The 16,490-nt window shown below is 40.2% G+C and overlaps 8 protein-coding genes across 8 annotated transcripts; 1 reads left to right on the top strand and 7 right to left on the bottom strand.

Moving 5' to 3' along the window:
- Positions 1-1,470: 1,470 nt before the first annotated feature.
- On the bottom strand, positions 1,471-2,899 carry EAE98_010521 (uncharacterized protein; the record flags this gene model as incomplete). Its single annotated transcript, XM_038958142.1, has 3 exons — positions 1,471-2,378; positions 2,438-2,731; positions 2,788-2,899. The coding sequence occupies 3 exons, from the start codon at positions 2,897-2,899 to the stop codon at positions 1,471-1,473; spliced, it is 1,314 nt and encodes a 437-aa protein (XP_038805502.1).
- A 917-nt stretch (positions 2,900-3,816) lies between these two features.
- Positions 3,817-4,902, top strand: EAE98_010520 (uncharacterized protein; the record flags this gene model as incomplete). The annotated part of the gene is made up of 1 exon (XM_038958141.1): positions 3,817-4,902. The coding sequence occupies one exon, from the start codon at positions 3,817-3,819 to the stop codon at positions 4,900-4,902; it is 1,086 nt and encodes a 361-aa protein (XP_038805501.1).
- Positions 4,903-5,583: 681 nt separating this feature from the next.
- EAE98_010519 (uncharacterized protein) lies at positions 5,584-7,507 on the bottom strand (the record flags this gene model as incomplete). Its single annotated transcript, XM_038958140.1, has 2 exons — positions 5,584-5,757; positions 6,734-7,507. The coding sequence occupies 2 exons, from the start codon at positions 7,505-7,507 to the stop codon at positions 5,584-5,586; spliced, it is 948 nt and encodes a 315-aa protein (XP_038805500.1).
- A 1,758-nt stretch (positions 7,508-9,265) lies between these two features.
- On the bottom strand, positions 9,266-9,748 carry EAE98_010518 (uncharacterized protein; the record flags this gene model as incomplete). The annotated part of the gene is made up of 2 exons (XM_038958139.1): positions 9,266-9,441; positions 9,496-9,748. 2 exons carry the CDS (start codon positions 9,746-9,748, stop codon positions 9,266-9,268), a joined length of 429 nt encoding a protein of 142 aa, XP_038805499.1.
- A 521-nt stretch (positions 9,749-10,269) lies between these two features.
- On the bottom strand, positions 10,270-10,887 carry EAE98_010517 (uncharacterized protein; the record flags this gene model as incomplete). Its single annotated transcript, XM_038958138.1, has 2 exons — positions 10,270-10,394; positions 10,455-10,887. 2 exons carry the CDS (start codon positions 10,885-10,887, stop codon positions 10,270-10,272), a joined length of 558 nt encoding a protein of 185 aa, XP_038805498.1.
- A 927-nt stretch (positions 10,888-11,814) lies between these two features.
- On the bottom strand, positions 11,815-12,356 carry EAE98_010516 (uncharacterized protein; the record flags this gene model as incomplete). The annotated part of the gene is made up of 2 exons (XM_038958137.1): positions 11,815-12,068; positions 12,128-12,356. 2 exons carry the CDS (start codon positions 12,354-12,356, stop codon positions 11,815-11,817), a joined length of 483 nt encoding a protein of 160 aa, XP_038805497.1.
- Positions 12,357-12,848: 492 nt separating this feature from the next.
- EAE98_010515 (uncharacterized protein) lies at positions 12,849-13,428 on the bottom strand (the record flags this gene model as incomplete). Its single annotated transcript, XM_038958136.1, has 2 exons — positions 12,849-13,129; positions 13,185-13,428. 2 exons carry the CDS (start codon positions 13,426-13,428, stop codon positions 12,849-12,851), a joined length of 525 nt encoding a protein of 174 aa, XP_038805496.1.
- Positions 13,429-15,372: 1,944 nt separating this feature from the next.
- EAE98_010514 (uncharacterized protein) lies at positions 15,373-16,385 on the bottom strand (the record flags this gene model as incomplete). The annotated part of the gene is made up of 2 exons (XM_038958135.1): positions 15,373-16,269; positions 16,329-16,385. 2 exons carry the CDS (start codon positions 16,383-16,385, stop codon positions 15,373-15,375), a joined length of 954 nt encoding a protein of 317 aa, XP_038805495.1.
- Positions 16,386-16,490: the final 105 nt, after the last annotated feature.

Genomic DNA, 16,490 nt, shown 5'->3' with positions numbered 1-16,490 from the left:
ATTGATCAGCCATTGTACGCGATTTTCTATCACGATGAAAGAGCTGGGGGAGACAAGCAGAGTATCTGTCTTTGTCGAGTACGTGAATGGCGAGCTTATCTAGCTGTGGGTTGAAATATACTGGGTCACGAAATAATCCAGGGTTCTGAATCAAGTCTGGGTAGTGCCGAAGCGTTTCAAATCTGCTTTCTCTGTTGATTCTAAGAGTCAATGGCATAATCGCGCGGACTGATGATACGGCCGGTTTATATTCGCGCAAGCCGTCCGTCCAGCTACATATACGATGAGCGCATATGGTGACTACACGAGATTCGAAGCATTCGCGCCAAATCATTAGACGGATTTCGTAGGGAAGGTTTGTGAAGCAGATGGACTCCGAGTCGACTGGCTCTGCTACAAAGCGCTTGTAATTACCTACGATGTCTATCAGAGACTATTCATATGCGTATATCTAGTATTTTGATACAAACGTTTGCTCCCAGTGTTATGGGAAAGCGACTGGATCTGACTGGATACTTACGTCGCTCACGAATCCTGCGAGGGGATAGTCTGGCAAGAGCTTTAGAGACGACAATTCTTGTTTTTGGCTTCAAGCCACCGCGGACATGCGAATATTGCACCATATCTTCAATGCAAATAGAATTATGAAGATGATTTTGAGTCAATCGATTATAGCTGCAGAAGTCCAATGAACTGATTAACTGGTTCTGAACTGTGTGGAAGTGATTTCTGCGGAGAGAGAGGTTCTTCAAAAGACAATTTGATATAAAAGTAGATGAATGTACGATACTTGGTCAATGAGTGAGAGAAGACATATTCGTTACGAACAGACAACAGATGAAAAAGCAATTATGGAAATTAGTTTTAACTTAAAGTCACATGGTGCGCTTGATTAACTGCTTTTGTTCTACGACGCTAAAGAGCTATTAGTCTACTTAGTGGGTGAGGTATGACAAAGTAGCTTCAACGGCTTTTTTAGTTAATCTGATTACTTGGGGAAATTTTGAAAGTACAAGAAATCTGGTCGAAGAGAATTGGGTCTAGTTTCTGCCAATTACTCGAGCCAATTAATGACCAGCAGCGATCGTCGACTATGGCCTTGGCTGACAAGTGTCTTTTCTCTCTTTCCTATTTTCTGGGTAGTGTGGTTCCTAGTTCACTGATGACATCTGGTGAAGCATGCAATTATATTTGGGGTCTCCTTATAACAAGAATCATCAATTTTATCAATTGTTCGAGGTATGCGAAATGAAAAGAGCTCTTTCCCGAAAATGTGGGCAAAACGGGAGAATCACACTTGTAGCGAATGAATTTTCAGATGGTAAATGAGTTCACATGACAAATAGCTGCATGTATCACCTTGTTGTCATAATATCATATCAATATGCCTTTGTAATAATCGCCGTTTTACCTATGGACTTGTTCATGTACAAATCTACTTCCCTTTCTCATGCCTACGCCTATTCTTATTCAGAAATCCGACTCGAACCATTTAACCCAACATGAATTGCACCTACGAAAGCTGCCATGATTTTTGTCGATATCTTCATATTTTCCACCCCCCATAATCGCAGAGAAGCTGTCACTACTGTAAGGTAAGTGGCCCAAACGATCTAGAATGATTCGAATTCTTGGCACAACGCAATCGGGATACGTTCGCTTTATGATCTTAAAGTACCCCTGAAGAAATCTCTCATGCTGCAAGTGGTAGGCTGTGTTGTCGAGATACTCTAACACGACAATCTCCTTCAATCCTTCATAGCCCCAACCTTCATTCCATGCCAACTGCAATGTCGTATCCCAATATCGATCGTGACTCCAGCATGCTCTCGGTATAGTGATGCATCGCACGAATTTCGGAATTTGTTTATAGACCGAGCCCATATGACCCAGAAATAACAGAATATCTTTGACGAAATAAGTGACTTCGGTCCATCTTCTCTTCGGGTCTGCATTACGAGCAACCTTCATGATTCTGATTGCGAAGGAATCAAGAGTAGGATGAAAGTGTATGGGCCTAACATGTTCGGGGACTAGATCTCTGTACCACAAAAGTGCTTCAGCTCGACTTTCTCGGCAAACTCTCAAAGCAAGTGGGATGGTCATGTGTGCTCCAACAATTTTCATCTTACTAATATCAGTGCCCACTTTACTATGCACTTCCACAATGACAATACGACTTTCAAATGTTGCTCTCCAGATCTTAGATCGAATCTCCTTTGGAAATTTGTGATAAAAGTTGAATTCAAGCGGTCCAAACTTTTGTTCTTGTCGTTTTTTGTTCGGAGGAAAGGTCTCTGTATCACAGAGGGGATATTTTGGGTTCCCGAATCGCTGGTACAAGTTTGTGTAGAAAACATAAATGTAAACTGGTTTAACTATAAAACGTTACTGTTAAAAATGTCTGTGAGATAGGGAGCAGAAGGGTTTTACTTACAGAAGTTTTTCAATTTAATGTAAGAGATCTTTGGCATGTTTACCACCTTCTTTACTTTGCTATATCTTGTTCTCTTTTCCATGCGTGCTTTTGACCTGCGGTTAGGTACATTGAAGGTCCGCTTATCCTTTGTTGACTTCTTTCCATTCTTATTCTTCCTCTTCCCAGACGTCTTCTTGTCAGCTTTCTTCTTGGATGGTTTATGTTTTGCTTGGACTCTTGTAAGGGCGGGTTTTCGCTGCTTCTTGTCTTTTGCCCTGCTTGGTGGATCTGAGGTCGTTACACCTGGTTTGACTTTGGAAAAAGCAACAGTTAGGAACTGATTATGTAGCTTCAGAAGAATGACTTACATTTCTGCTTGATACTGGCTATAGTGAGCGAGGAAGTCCTTGAGAGAGCCACAAAAGCTTTTCGACATCCCAGGGACTTGGCAGGCCGAAATTCCACGTCGTCTTTCGACATGTTGGAGATGTGAGGGTTTATTTGCTGAAGAGTTTGATGCTTATCCTTGCGTTAGGGAATATTTGATATGCAACCCTCTAGAACATTTTGAGTTTCCTGATATCAACCTGGTCAACCTTCCAACAAAGGTAGCCGATTTAAAGAACTTAAGAAGCGAGCAAGTTCGAGTATTCACTGAACATGATGGGGTTGCTCATTCGAAAACAAAACGTGGATTCACTTCATCTGCTGTATCCTGATGCTTCCTAAGGCTCTTATCACCCAGTGGAATTTTCTACATGGATTTGAATGTCTATGATACCCTGCCTGTGCATCAATCTCATACATTCTTTGTCACTGGCAGCTCACTTTGCAAGTTTGATAGATCTAAATATTGATTATGCAACATCTGCCGCCCCTCTTTCAAAAATTCACATTGGGAATTAAAAGGAACTTCTTCAAAGACCTTAATGTCTCACAATGTCTCAATTTCCTGCTGTAGAGTCCTAGACTGTAGTTTTGGATGATTTCCATCGATGGTGCGTGCGAGCATGTGCCATTCAATTTTTTGCCTAGATAAGAGTCAATGTACTATATAAATATTGCAAGAAGAGACGCTAAAGGCCAACCAGCAAAATTGAGTGAATGGAGAGCTCTGGTATGTTACTTTTACCAGTAGACGTCTCAATTCTAATTCACCACAATTACAATTGTTTCAAAATGAAGGAGAAGAGAATTAGAAAAATCAATGCGAAGTTTTAAATATTAAAAAGTGACAAAGAGCAGACCTTGATTCGAAGGTCTTTCAAGACAAACTACGAAGAAGTTTCATCGAAAAGCCTCAACCCAATTTGATCGCTTTCGAAATATTTAGCCATCAACAATCCCAACATAATAGTTTCCACACATCTACCAAAACTTTGAGGTAAACTTCTATTATGGCGACTCCTCCAGACAAAACTTTCTCCGATCACAAGGTTGAAGCTGAAGAGACAAATCCAAAAGTTTCTGCTGTTCTGAATAATGTTGATCTTGATCGGGTTCCATCAAAAACCATTCAGCCCTTTCTACAAAAAGTTCTAGAAAGCTCTATCAATACAGGAGAGATTCCAGCCAGCCTCTTTCCACCATCCTCAGAAAATGATCACAACATTATTCCACACAATAGCTCGGTCTCATGGCCAATTCTCAAACCAAATGCCAAAAACAACATCCTTCTCTATCCAGGCTCCTTCAACCCACCCCACCAAGGTCATCTAGCCACGATCCGCTATTTTTCAGAGCGTCGCGAGCAACTCGGTATCACCACTATGTTCCTCTTCGTGGATCCTGGCTCGATTGTCAATAGCAAAAAGAAGAAATGGGGTGACGTTATACTTCCACAAAACTTCCGCTACGAACTTTTTTACAAAGTCCCCGAAATTTCTCAACTCGTTGCATCTGGATGGCTTCAGCTCCTAGTTGGAGATATGGATAATCATATCAAAGTTCTACGGGCGACAACTGATTTGGTTTCGGAAGCTGGATATGCGGTTAAGTTGGTCGGACTTTTGGGTGGGGATAAGTTGACGGTAGAGAGCGCGCCACATGCACATCCGGGATGTTTACAGGAATGGGGTCCGGTTGATGAATTCCTCATCATTAGTGCAAGGAGACCAGTCGACTTCTTTGATCCAAAGAAAGAAACGATTCCAAGAGACTTACCGGGCTGTACAAAGTGGAAGAGGGGTACGGAGAAGTGCGACGAGAAAGAAGGCTATATCAACGATGGGGCCGGTGTTTTGTGGACATGTCAGGCCTTGACCGTCCCTGGAAAGCCGATCATAAAATTCCGTGCCTCACAGCACAGCGCGTCAAATGGTGTTAGTTCAACCAAGATTCGACAAATTATGACGGAGGCGCTCGATGAAAAGCTCATGGAAGGACTAAAGGATAAAGTCATTAGTGCAGAGTTTTTGGTAGAGTGGTTGATACTTCAGCGTAACCAGTCGCGTGAGGTCTCCGATGAGAAAGCGTTCCTTTAATTTTCTTGCCAGAGCGGATGGCGGCTCTCCTACACTGGGTCTCTACTTGTGGTTCCTCCGTATTTGGTCGTCTACCGTCAAGCATAGTTTTAGCCCATGGAAACAGCGCAGAAACGCGATTTTGTTGAACCATAGCTGTCTCCAGTCTCATTCTCTTAAAGCTTCTTCAGGCAATGTTATTTTCTCTCGCTCAAGCTGCTCTTGTCACTCATGCCACATTTTGCGTGAACCACAGATATCTTCGTTGCTTTCATCATTTCAATGTAATTAGAAAAATCATGACTCTGTAATACCTTTACCACACAACTGACCTGCACTAGTTGCGTCATTCCAAACCTTTTCGTAGGATGTCAAGTGTTTGTGTGTTACTGATATTACTAACCGCATCAAGCCCATGAATGCAGAATGAAATGGTGAAACAATATTTAGAATGAGCAGCCTATTTTGCCAGGAAGAAGAAACAAGCAGTAGCACTTTGGGAAACGCTTTCTAGTTTTCAAATGTGTTATCAGACTTGTATTGAAACTAGGCATGAGGTAGGATACTATTCATTTTGATGCAAATCACGGGTTTCAAAAAAGTCCTCGAGATAAAATATTTCATTCAAGTAGTTGTTTTGATGAGGTATCATTTCCTCTGAAAACTATTTACAGTTACAGCCAGATTATTCCATATCTCCAGTCAAAATTCGGAATCAAACCAATCTGCAGTCTCCTTCAAATCGTAATTCTCATGAACCCGGGATCCATTTGCTTGCTTCATCTCATCGCAAAAAATAGGAAGAAGTAAAGGTTCTTTATAGATAGTAACTTCTGGAATCTGGAATCTGGAATGAGGAATTTCTTTCCATTTCAGCTTCAGACATATGAGTGAGGCAATTCTCTAGATTTTGCACTTCAGTTGAGTTGTCAAATCCAGAGCTATCGGAATCTTTTTGCGGCCTGCCACTTAAGTCGGGTACCCTACTTTCGGGCCACCCCCTTTTTGGGCCACTTTTCAATTACTTTTTATACCAAAAATAGAATTTCTAACTTTTTTATTTATAAATAGAATTTATTGAAAATTTATATATATATAATTCAGATCGTTTTGAATTTATTCTGAAATTTTCAGATTTTTAGGATTTTTCTGTATCGAAATCTAGAATTTTAAAATATCGATTTTTTGATTTGTATAGAAATCATATACAAATTTAAAAAATTTATAAAATCTTTGATAACTTTTTGATAAAAATTATTAAAAATAAATTATAAAATTTTATTATAAATTTATAATATATTTTATTTAACAGATTTAGAAAAAATAAAAAATCTCTTATAAATAAATATTTATAGGAATATTTTCAAAATGATAGGGATTATTTATATTACTTTAAACTCACTATATATTATATTTCTATATCTGCTAATTTTTTTGAATTTTTTTTTTGAATTTTTATATAGATTCAAATTTAAATATTTCAAAAATATATATAGTTTTCTTTTAATTAATATTGTTAAAAAGTTATTAAAGATTTAATAAAAAATTTAAATTTGTATATAATTCCTATATAAATTTGAAAATCGATATTTTGAAGTTCTAATTTTTAATACAGAAAAATCCTAAAAATCTGAAAATTTCAAAATAAATTCAAAACGATCTGAATTATATATATACAAATTTTTATTGAATTGAATCAAATATTGATAGAAATATTAATAAGCCTAAAAAGTGATTTTTGATATAAAAGGGTGGCCCAAAACCCTGTTAGCCCGAAAGTAGGGTACCCGACTTATGATGATACTCTCTTGCAAACAATCGAACTCAGTCAGAAGTGGTTCAATGACTGCACTATAGGTGCCCACTTGTGGTTTTGGACGGGGGGGGGATCAATGATACCATAGTCATATATGAAGTAAGTCGGAAGTTTCAACGGTCTGATTGGTCTCAATGGTACCGACGTTGAAAGATCAATCAGATGCCTAATCCCCCACGAGAGTTGCTCCCTGGTGTCGCATTCACGAATATTATGCCCTGAACAATAGTGACGAACAGCAAAGGAATCTAGCTGGTAGTTGAAATAGATTGGGGAGTCGGAGACACCTGGCAGGAAGTTGGAGTAGCATTTAAGTGTCTCCATTCGACTTTCGTGGTTGACGAAAAGAGTTGTTGGATTCGGTGTGATTGTGCGACATTGGAAAATTCGAGGTGGATAATTAGGGAATTCGATCCGAAGCTCTAAATCATATCCCACGGAGATATCAAAATCCACACAGACTTCAACATTGCGACCGCGAAAGCTATACTCCCAGATCTTGATTCTTAGCTCGATAGGGAGTTCTGAGAACAAGACAAAGCTCGAAGAAGTGTTATGTCTTTCGCGCATGGGGAACTTTTTCAAGTTGATCCATCGTCTTCGTGGAATGCCCCTTTTCCAGCGGCGTTCCAAAGCTCTAAAACGTTTGGGGCGACGCTTTTCAAGCTCATCGACTAGAGCCTTGCCTGAAAGATTCTTCCATATTCTTGCGGTCAACTTGTCTTCGGGGTGCATGTTATGAGGTCTGTTGTTTCCGTTAGCATAGGCGAGCTTCACAGAGCGTAACCGCTTCCAGGGCACAAAGGTCATCACTCACTTGTTTTATATTGTGCTGTCTAGGGCTTTACTCTAAAACTGGCTGGTGGACAAGCGCTTTTTGAATGATGTTTGACACAATCTGGGATGAATGTCATCGACGCCAAAATATGCTGCAGATGAGATTTAGTGATTCGAAAAACTGAGTTTAGACTGGTCGCAAGGTGCCGCCACTTATTGAAGCGAATGTGATAAACCCTTGGAGGGAGTAGAGAAAAGTGTACACTCTATATATATATCACATTATCAGAATACATTACGTCTGCACATCAGATTCACTGCTTTAAAATTGTAAGTTTCATGCATTTCTCCTGTGAGTCCCCGCTTTTTCTTTGACGTGTGACGATTTTCTATGCAAATTGCTAGCTTGAAGTTAATACATAACGATAGAGGTCCTATGACATTAGATATCTTACATATCAGAGTGGGGTATCGCAGCAATGAAGAAGCCGACATACTTAATGAATGGGTCGGAACCGATGAATCGGGATGGAAGCGGAAGCAGAAACTCTTTGATGGAAGTAGATTCTCGCCATTAATAAGTTTTGATTACATGGATGTGGGAGCCGCATGGTCGCGCTTTTGAAGAGGGGAAGATTGGATTACCATGTCTAGTTGGCCCTTAGAGTTGAGCTGTAGCATTTGCCTTCGCATTAAATACCGTTGTTTCTTTGATTGCTCAGTGAAGATTGAACTCTTAAAACCATTTAATCCCTTTTGATGTTCCCATTCAGCGTTTTCTAGCGTCACTACTACATTGGGTGTGTACTACATTTAATGCAGCTTGTTTGCGCCTGTCAAAGGGATCTCGGCAATTTACAGGGCCTTGGGTACCAACTTGCACTGAACGCTTGTAAAAAATTTCTCATAATACCACTATTTTTCTATCCATTCTCTGTAGTAATAACTGAATAATACTTCAAAGTTCATATTTTCTCCCTTTTATTCAGCAAGTTCAACTGCAAAACTAACTATCGCAAGAACATACTTTACATCCAAGCCATGTAGTAAACCTCAACAATTGATTACTAAAAACACTAGAACGTCTACAAGTCAACGTCGTTCTTTATCTAATATATAAAAGCTGGGGGTTTTATTAAAGTGATTCCTATACTAAATCAAAACTTAATTTTCTTGATAGAAGCACTAAGTCATGCATTAATGATATAACGTCCAGGTAATAGCTGACGGCTCGCTACTCGTTCGCTAAATCTTGATTGGTTTTCTTGCTTCGATGAGGACTCCTTTATGGAATGGAAAGGTTAAGGGTGACTTTAGCATTGATAGAGTGTGGGAAGGCCATAAATTTAATGATGGCGATGCTTGAAGGGATGGTGTGGATGCTTACTGTTTGTCATTGAGGGTGATGTCGCACTTCGAGTGATTATTTTCTTCCCTTCTTGAATTATATGAATCGAATGTGATATCTTTATGTGTGGTCAGTGCATATCGTTCAGAATCACAGTCATTGCGTGAGTAGTTTTATCGAGGGACAAATTTTGACTCCTCGTCTGCAATTCAATCTTCATTTTGAAATTCGAATATATCAAAGCGAAATGCTGAAAACTCTATTAATGTGCTCAATGTACCACTTTTATGTATGAATGCGCGAAGAAAACAAATTCAGGCTATTAAATTTCCATGACCCGTACCCATTGATGATTCGACAGATAAATATGCGTATAATCCTGTACCACCAGTAATAAACCATGCTATTCTCCCTCACATGTCCCCATTTTTTCTAAATTTATCTCACAATAGAGAAAACATCACAGCTGCAAGAAATCCGGACTCCCATACCCTCTCGCTGTTTTCCACGCCTCTTTGTGCAGAACTCTTCTTGCCATCTTCCGGCGTCACAGTGCATGCTCCTTCACATTTCTCTGGGGGGCATTCTTTTGGGGGATTTTCCAAGAAACAACAGCCATCTAAAGATCTTCATTAGTTATTTATGCTTTGAAGTGGTTGAAATCTTTGCTTACCATAGACAGGAGTAGAAACAGTAGTACCAGAAGTGACTGTGACGGTATATTTCGATGCAGTTGCAACGGGATCGTTGGCAAAGTCGTCAGGTATTTGATAGACGCAGGATTTTATTGGATTATCTTTCCCTCCCTTTGGCTTCGGCTTCGGCTTTGGTTTTGGTTTTCCACCTTTTGCTGATGCTGAAGTGATGAGTGTCAAAATAAGAAATAGTTGAGAGATGATCAAGATGTGGATGCGTGAGAAGATCATGATGACGAGAGGTTCTCTTGTGAAGGTATCGACAAGTCACTTTTGCTTGAAGCGGATCAAATACCTTAGTGTGAGACAATGTACCTTGCAAGTGGTGCTTGTTAAGACAGGTTCATTTTACGTCGCAGTGTTTCAATGCATGAAATGTTGGATTGCAGTGTTCTAAGAAACTTTTAGAGACATTTGGAATGCTTTTGATGTGTACGTTCCTGGAAAAATCGAGTCATCTATTATGGGTATGATTCATGGATTCGATTTTTAGAAGTCACTTTCACGAAATGATACGATGTGAGAGGGAGTTAGCGACCAAATCATACACCCAGTCATACAGAGACCAATGAATCACATACTATCATAGTAGTCATCCTCAAAATTATGACAAATCCAATAGAAGTATGTTTTTAAGGAATTCATATATTCATCCTACAAAATCAGCTCCTCCATAAACTTCTAATCTCCCAACATGACAGCTCATAATATTTTCTCATCTCAAATGAACACACTGATTTCCATTTATTATATTAAATGAAGAATTCCAGAATGACAAGCAATCCCAAAACAATTGTAACCTTTATTAGGAAGCAATCTGTGTCCATGCCTTTTAGTCCAAAGCTCTGAGTTGGACTTGCGGTGTTGCTAGGGTTGCCTAAATCAATACAATTAGCAATTATTAAACTAATACACACAACGGCTGTGAAGAGCTTACTCTTGGTCTTTGTACCAGTGTTGGAAGTGGAAGTGGAGCTAGAGCCAGTAATAGGAACCGAGTTCGAAACGGAAGTGGAAGACGAAGCGGTGGTGACGGTGCTAGACTTTGAGGTTGAGATAGGAGTCGAGGTGAAAGTCAAAACAGAGGTAGAAGTTGAAGTCGAAGTGTAAGAGACGGTGGAGGTTGGTGCAGGAGCCACAATTGTAAGGGTGACAGTGGGCTCGAATCCACCTGGAATAATTACCAGACTGGTGATTAATGTTCTCGATGACTTGGTAGTCTGAGTACCCGTGGATCCGCTTGAGAAATGTAAAGTGGTTGCTACAGACTCTGGTGGAGGAATGGGAGGCAAGCTCTGAGCGACAGAGAGAAAGGCGAGTGTAAAGATAACGAACAGGACAATCGCATTGTTGAAATTTGCGCAAACCATGATTATGATCTGAAGTCGTTATATATGATGGATGGTAGCTTTTTATCGATATCTTTACGTCCAATTGATTGTTCTGTCGATGATGTTTTGTCGATGGATCAAGTTGTGGTATTTGGAAGGAAGAAATGAAAGTTGTCAGGTAAAAGGTAGAAAGCTTTGTGTTCGGTATTTTATACACCTAATAAGTCACTGAGAAGCTCACTAGCTCAAGACGCATGCGTGATATGATTAGAGTGAATACTTTCCCGAGGCTTTTTAAGATTTAAGTATTTCCAGAGTGTCTACACTCTGAACTCCGGTCTGTGGATGGACCTGAAACTTTTATTACCCCCTGAAACAAATTGGCCCATCCAATAGATCTCAATAAGTGCTGAGTATTCTTAGTTACCGTAAAGTATTTGAATGCTGTATGGCTGTGATGAGTCTGCTAGTGCGGACTATAAGACACAGTATACCTTCCCATTCATTGTGTCTGATGTCATCTAGGTCTTTTTACGGCCGAGCTTTTTCTTATCCAAACATTTGACTTGATTTTGGGCATTCTGCATTCACTCTTAGATTTTGGTATTTGAATTTCCACGTTTTCCTCTGCGTAAATGAATCCTCCAAAAGATCGATGAAGAGTTCTATCAACATGAGAGAAGCCGTGGAGTAGGCATAATATACATCTATGAATCTCGCCGAGCCACATTCACATTGCAAAAATAAAAAGTACCGATTTACGCTTCGATCCCACAAAAGTCTTTTAACCCTCGAATCTGTGAGATTTCATTCTAGGTTTTATGTAAAATTCAGGCAGTTTCAATTACTGTATAATATCAAGCTCATCCATGGATGATCCCCTCTCTATCTATGAGTAGATAATTTCTAGTGTTTCCCGCATATAGCCTTCCATTCGCAATTTACAAAGTTCATCCAATTTTAATATCAAAATACCAAATAACTCAAGGCCATCGAGATCAGTCCCAATACAGCGAACGAGCGCAGTAGAGAGGTGTCCAGCTCCATGCTCCGCCGTCCTGAACTTTGAGTTGGGCTTGGACTAGGACTCGGAGTTGCGGATACGGTAGGATTTGAAGTCGGTACTGTGGTTGAAGTTGCTGGAGTTCCTGTTTGTGGCTTGCATGTGGATTGAGTCTCACATGATCCCGGAATTCCATTGCTCCGAAAGCAGCAACCAGCTAGAAAGAGGGGGTTATTAGTGGCTTCTCATATAGTAATAGAATGAAATAACACTTACGCAGGATCTGGGTATATGTTGAAGATGCAGATGTCCAAGTAGTGGTGCTTGAGCCAGGTGCTAAGTTGGAGTGGAGGTGAGAACTGCAGGTCGCAGTTGGATTGGTTGGACCTCCGCTTGTCATTGTTTGAGGCAGACTGATAGAAAATGTTCCTTGGGCAATATTTGTGAAGGTGAAGGTGAGTAGGGTGAAGATAATAATGATTCTGTTGTAGTGTGAGGAGATCATGTTGGATGTTGGAAATTCGCAAACAATAACGTGTGGTAAGCTCAATCGCCAAGTCTAAGAAATCTGATATTTAGGGGTTTGTGTGCGCTTTTTCTTTGGCTGGAATCGATATTCTTGATGGGTTCTCAAACCCTCTTGTAGAAAAAAGAGAACACTGTGTTGTCAAATATGTTCTCAAATAGAGACTTAGTGCGCCCTTTGATTGTGACTCGACACTTCTAGTCATCCAATTCTTCATCATTCACTGCCAATGACTAATGACTGGGTATCTTTATTCAATGGGACTCATCTTTCGAGTATCTCCATATCATCTATTAATAGATACTCATGCTGAGTATCTAGTGACAGGTTCAGTTCAATGATCATAGGATAGAAGTATTCGCATAGAATGGAAATTTCAGGCTCTAGTTATACACTTCTGCACTCTCCAACCGACACAACATCCTAGCGAGCTGCGGTCTAATCTTGACCCTCCATTTCTAATACTGTTTTCTAATCACAAAATAAAACTCCCATTCCATTCAAAACTCCTAAAACAGAGAGCAAAACCGTCAGCAGCAAATTCGCATGTACCATTCCGTTACCCGAACTCGAGCCAGGAGCCGGATTTTTGGTCGGATTCATAACAAACGATGGAAAACCTGTCTTTGAGGGTGTTTCTGGTCCACCAGATTTCATGTAATGAGACACTGTCTTTGTAACATATGCCGGACGACATGAGGGATTGTCTTGGCAGGTGCCTGCTTCAGTTGAGAGCAAGAAACAACATCCGGCTGTTCAGCTTGTTAGTAAGGTCTTTGTGATGAGATTAAGATATTTATCTCTTACCGAAGATTCCAGTATATGTTGAACCTGCAATTTGGGTGGATGTTGTGTACGTAGCAAGTTGTGCACTTTTATCTTTGAAGAAGCTGCTAGGTCTCTCGAAGACGAGGATTGTCGTGATACCAGTAGAGTAGACAGAAACTCCCGTGGGAATTTTTTCAGGGTCGGAAGATCCAATAACAGTCATGGGTGTGAAAGCAAGCAGGGTGAAGAGAATGATGATCTTCGTGAGATGTGAGGAAATCATTTTTTCGATACAGATGGTTCTTAAGTTTTGTTATGGCGAAATTTTGATTGCCTTGAGATTTTAATCGAACGTCTAGATAATGTCGAGAAATTTGTGAGAGGAAGCGGATATGCATACAAAGATGTGGTGTTAATGTGAATATGGGGGACACGGAGAACAGTAGCACGAATCAGAATTTTGAATTGAACTCTGACTCATTGTGATAAAATTGCGCCATAAAGAAGATTCACGCATCAATGACTCAAAAACAACGCGTTACCTGCGTCAGTCCAAAAATCTAAGTTTACAAGGTGAGAAAGATGCCCGCGGTAAATCAATAGAGCGCTAGTTTTGAATCTCATCTACAGCGGCATGGAGCCTATAGTTTATCGGATATCACATTTATTGAGATTCGTCAGGAGACACAATTTTTTACTTTCCCAGGGAGCCTCGCCACAAATCCGCCATCAAATTATCTCGCAGTTTTTTGCAAGCTCACAACTCAATTAATTTCACTCTTCGGATTGATCAAAGGAGGACTTGTTAGTATTTTTTTATTTGGGTTATGTAAGAGGTTCTCTTGTACCAGCTAGGCTGAATCACAGATCCAAAACATATGCGATCTAGAATACGGTTCATGTAGCATCGATATCGACGACATCGGTGGGGGGTCATTAACACCACAAATAGATGCCCCTTTCGCTTACCAAGTAGCAAGCGACGACTGAGTATCTCTATTCCGCATGACAGTAGGAATATTCTAACATGCGATAACCTCATCTATTACTTCGACACATATCCATGGTACGACAAATTGAATATGTTGGAACTTAATAATGATAATTCAATACTAATCCAATCATGAAATGAATATATCAATTTATCTCTCAATTCACATTTGTAACAATTGAAGAGCTCTTCCAAACTTTATCACAACATACCAAGCCCGGTCACCGTACCCATCATCATTCGCTTCCCAAATTAATCTCCACTCCACTCCACCCACTTTCCACCATCACCCACACACTATCTGCAATTTTTTTTCCTACGATAATATGTACTTAATTTTCACTTACCTTCCCATCAATAAGCTCATAGCTTCTGTGGTCCAATGGTTAGGATTCCACCCTTCCAAGGTGGAGGTTCGTGTTCGATTCACGGCAGTTGCATTTCCTTTTGTTTTTTTGTGTTGATTTGTCCCATACATCTAGATACTCTTTCGCGTGAGCTCATGAACAGTGTCGAAGATATTATCCAATACACATGAGGGAAAATGTTTTATCGACTGGGAGGAAGGAGATTTTGGAGATTTTTCTCCAGGATAAATTCAAGAAACTTGTTCTCCCCCACATCCGGGCCCGCTACGCTGCAGTCGGATATTTTTGATGTTAACAAGCCTCGTGCAAGCTACGTGCAAGCTTATATTCCATAAAGAAGATCGGGGTGAGATATCCTCCTAACCATCTAATGTTTTTACAGCAAGGATATGACTTTTCTATAATTGGCTGTAAGAAATGTTGGGTGCAAAATATCAAAAGCATCTTGTGAACAATTTGACGCCAGATACAAGCTCTAGGCACGATCAGAGATCGAAGACTTCGCATCAGACCAACACAGGTTTTATGAGAATTGGAAATCCAACTACTGAAAGTTGACCCAGGTTGTGAAAAGAGTCAAGCATGAGTTGGAAGATTATTTTTTATTATGTAAGTAAAGTTCAACAAAAGCGGGTGTAAAGTTTACAATCTTTCAATTCCGTAAGAACTATCCATGTGTGGGAATACTAATAAGATCACTCGGAGTAGTAATCATGAATGAGCGGGCATCTTAAAGTGTCAAGACCAAATCTGAAATATTCAGAAGAGCGATTGAAAAGCGAACAATGATGTGAAATCGATGTTCTTGAGTTGAAATCAACGCAATAGAGTAATTTTCTTTCTACACTAATAAATTCAGTCGTATTGACTACCGATACTTCATTCTAAACTTCTTGATGAGCCCCTCTTGACATGGCGGTGACCGGAAGATTCCATAGCTCTTGACGTCTTTCCAATGGCTGGAGTGAACGGACAGACCTGGTTTAATAGATTGTTGTCCAGGGGGGGTTGGATGGCCCGGTATCTGTCGTGTATAACCAAAAGGAATTGATTTTTCCAGATTGTTCGGTGCTTTGTAAGTGATTCCCTTAATATGTGAATCGGCTAGAAGAATCAATTCATGTAGGTAAGAGTAAGCAGACGAAGGATTGGTGTTGATTTCATGGTCTCCAAATGAAAACACTTGGTAGTATCCGTAGGCCTCACCACATGGAAATACAAGTAAAGACTTGATATCTCGCAATTTCGCCGTGCTCAGACAGTGGTTTATAAGTCCTGCATGGGCTTGATAAAGCTTAGAATCTAGAAGTTTGAAGACACAAGTAACATAAACAGCTAGCGTATCGAGCTCATTATTGAAGTAGAACTTTGAAACTAAAAATCCAAGGGCTAATGGCGCGAAATTTAATGGCTTATAGTGTAGTAGCGTTTCTGCTCGACTTTCTCGATTGACTGATATTGTCGAGGGTGGTGACGTGCCTTTTTTGACACCAGTGACGGTCCCTAGCATGTTTGAAGCGAAAGGGTATTTCGTGACAATTCCAATACTGCGACTATCCCAACTCATCCGCCATATTCCTAGACGTAGCTCAATAGGAAGTCTTGAAAATGGATGAAACATTCTGCCACAATGATTGTCGGGTTCGTTGTCATCCCCTTGTACAAGAGATGAATCGATAGGAGCGACTGCTTTTTTGGCACTTGATCGAGTTCGCTTCAAGGGATTCTTTCTCCCACGCCAGCGTCCTATTGATCCTGCCCTTGCCTGTAAAGTTTTCAGTATTGAATAGATCTTCGAAGGACAAAGTGATAAGACCGACTTACCTTCCATCTTGTCAATTTTCCCCGAACCACCCGAGAGAGAGCATGATCACCGTCCATTATGACAGTAAAGAGAGCTGAATTTGGCAACCAGTGACTGTCTGACAGAGGGACCGGTAGCTCGAAAGGTAGATGTCGGTATATGGGCTGCAGCAATGAGTAATG

Source organism: Botrytis deweyae (assembly GCF_014898535.1).
Source record: "Botrytis deweyae strain B1 chromosome Unknown BDEW_037, whole genome shotgun sequence".
Classification (NCBI taxonomy): Eukaryota; Fungi; Ascomycota; class Leotiomycetes; order Helotiales; family Sclerotiniaceae; genus Botrytis; species Botrytis deweyae.
The sequence above is the reverse complement of the archived record's forward strand: the minus strand, read 5'-3'. Positions and strand labels throughout refer to the sequence as shown.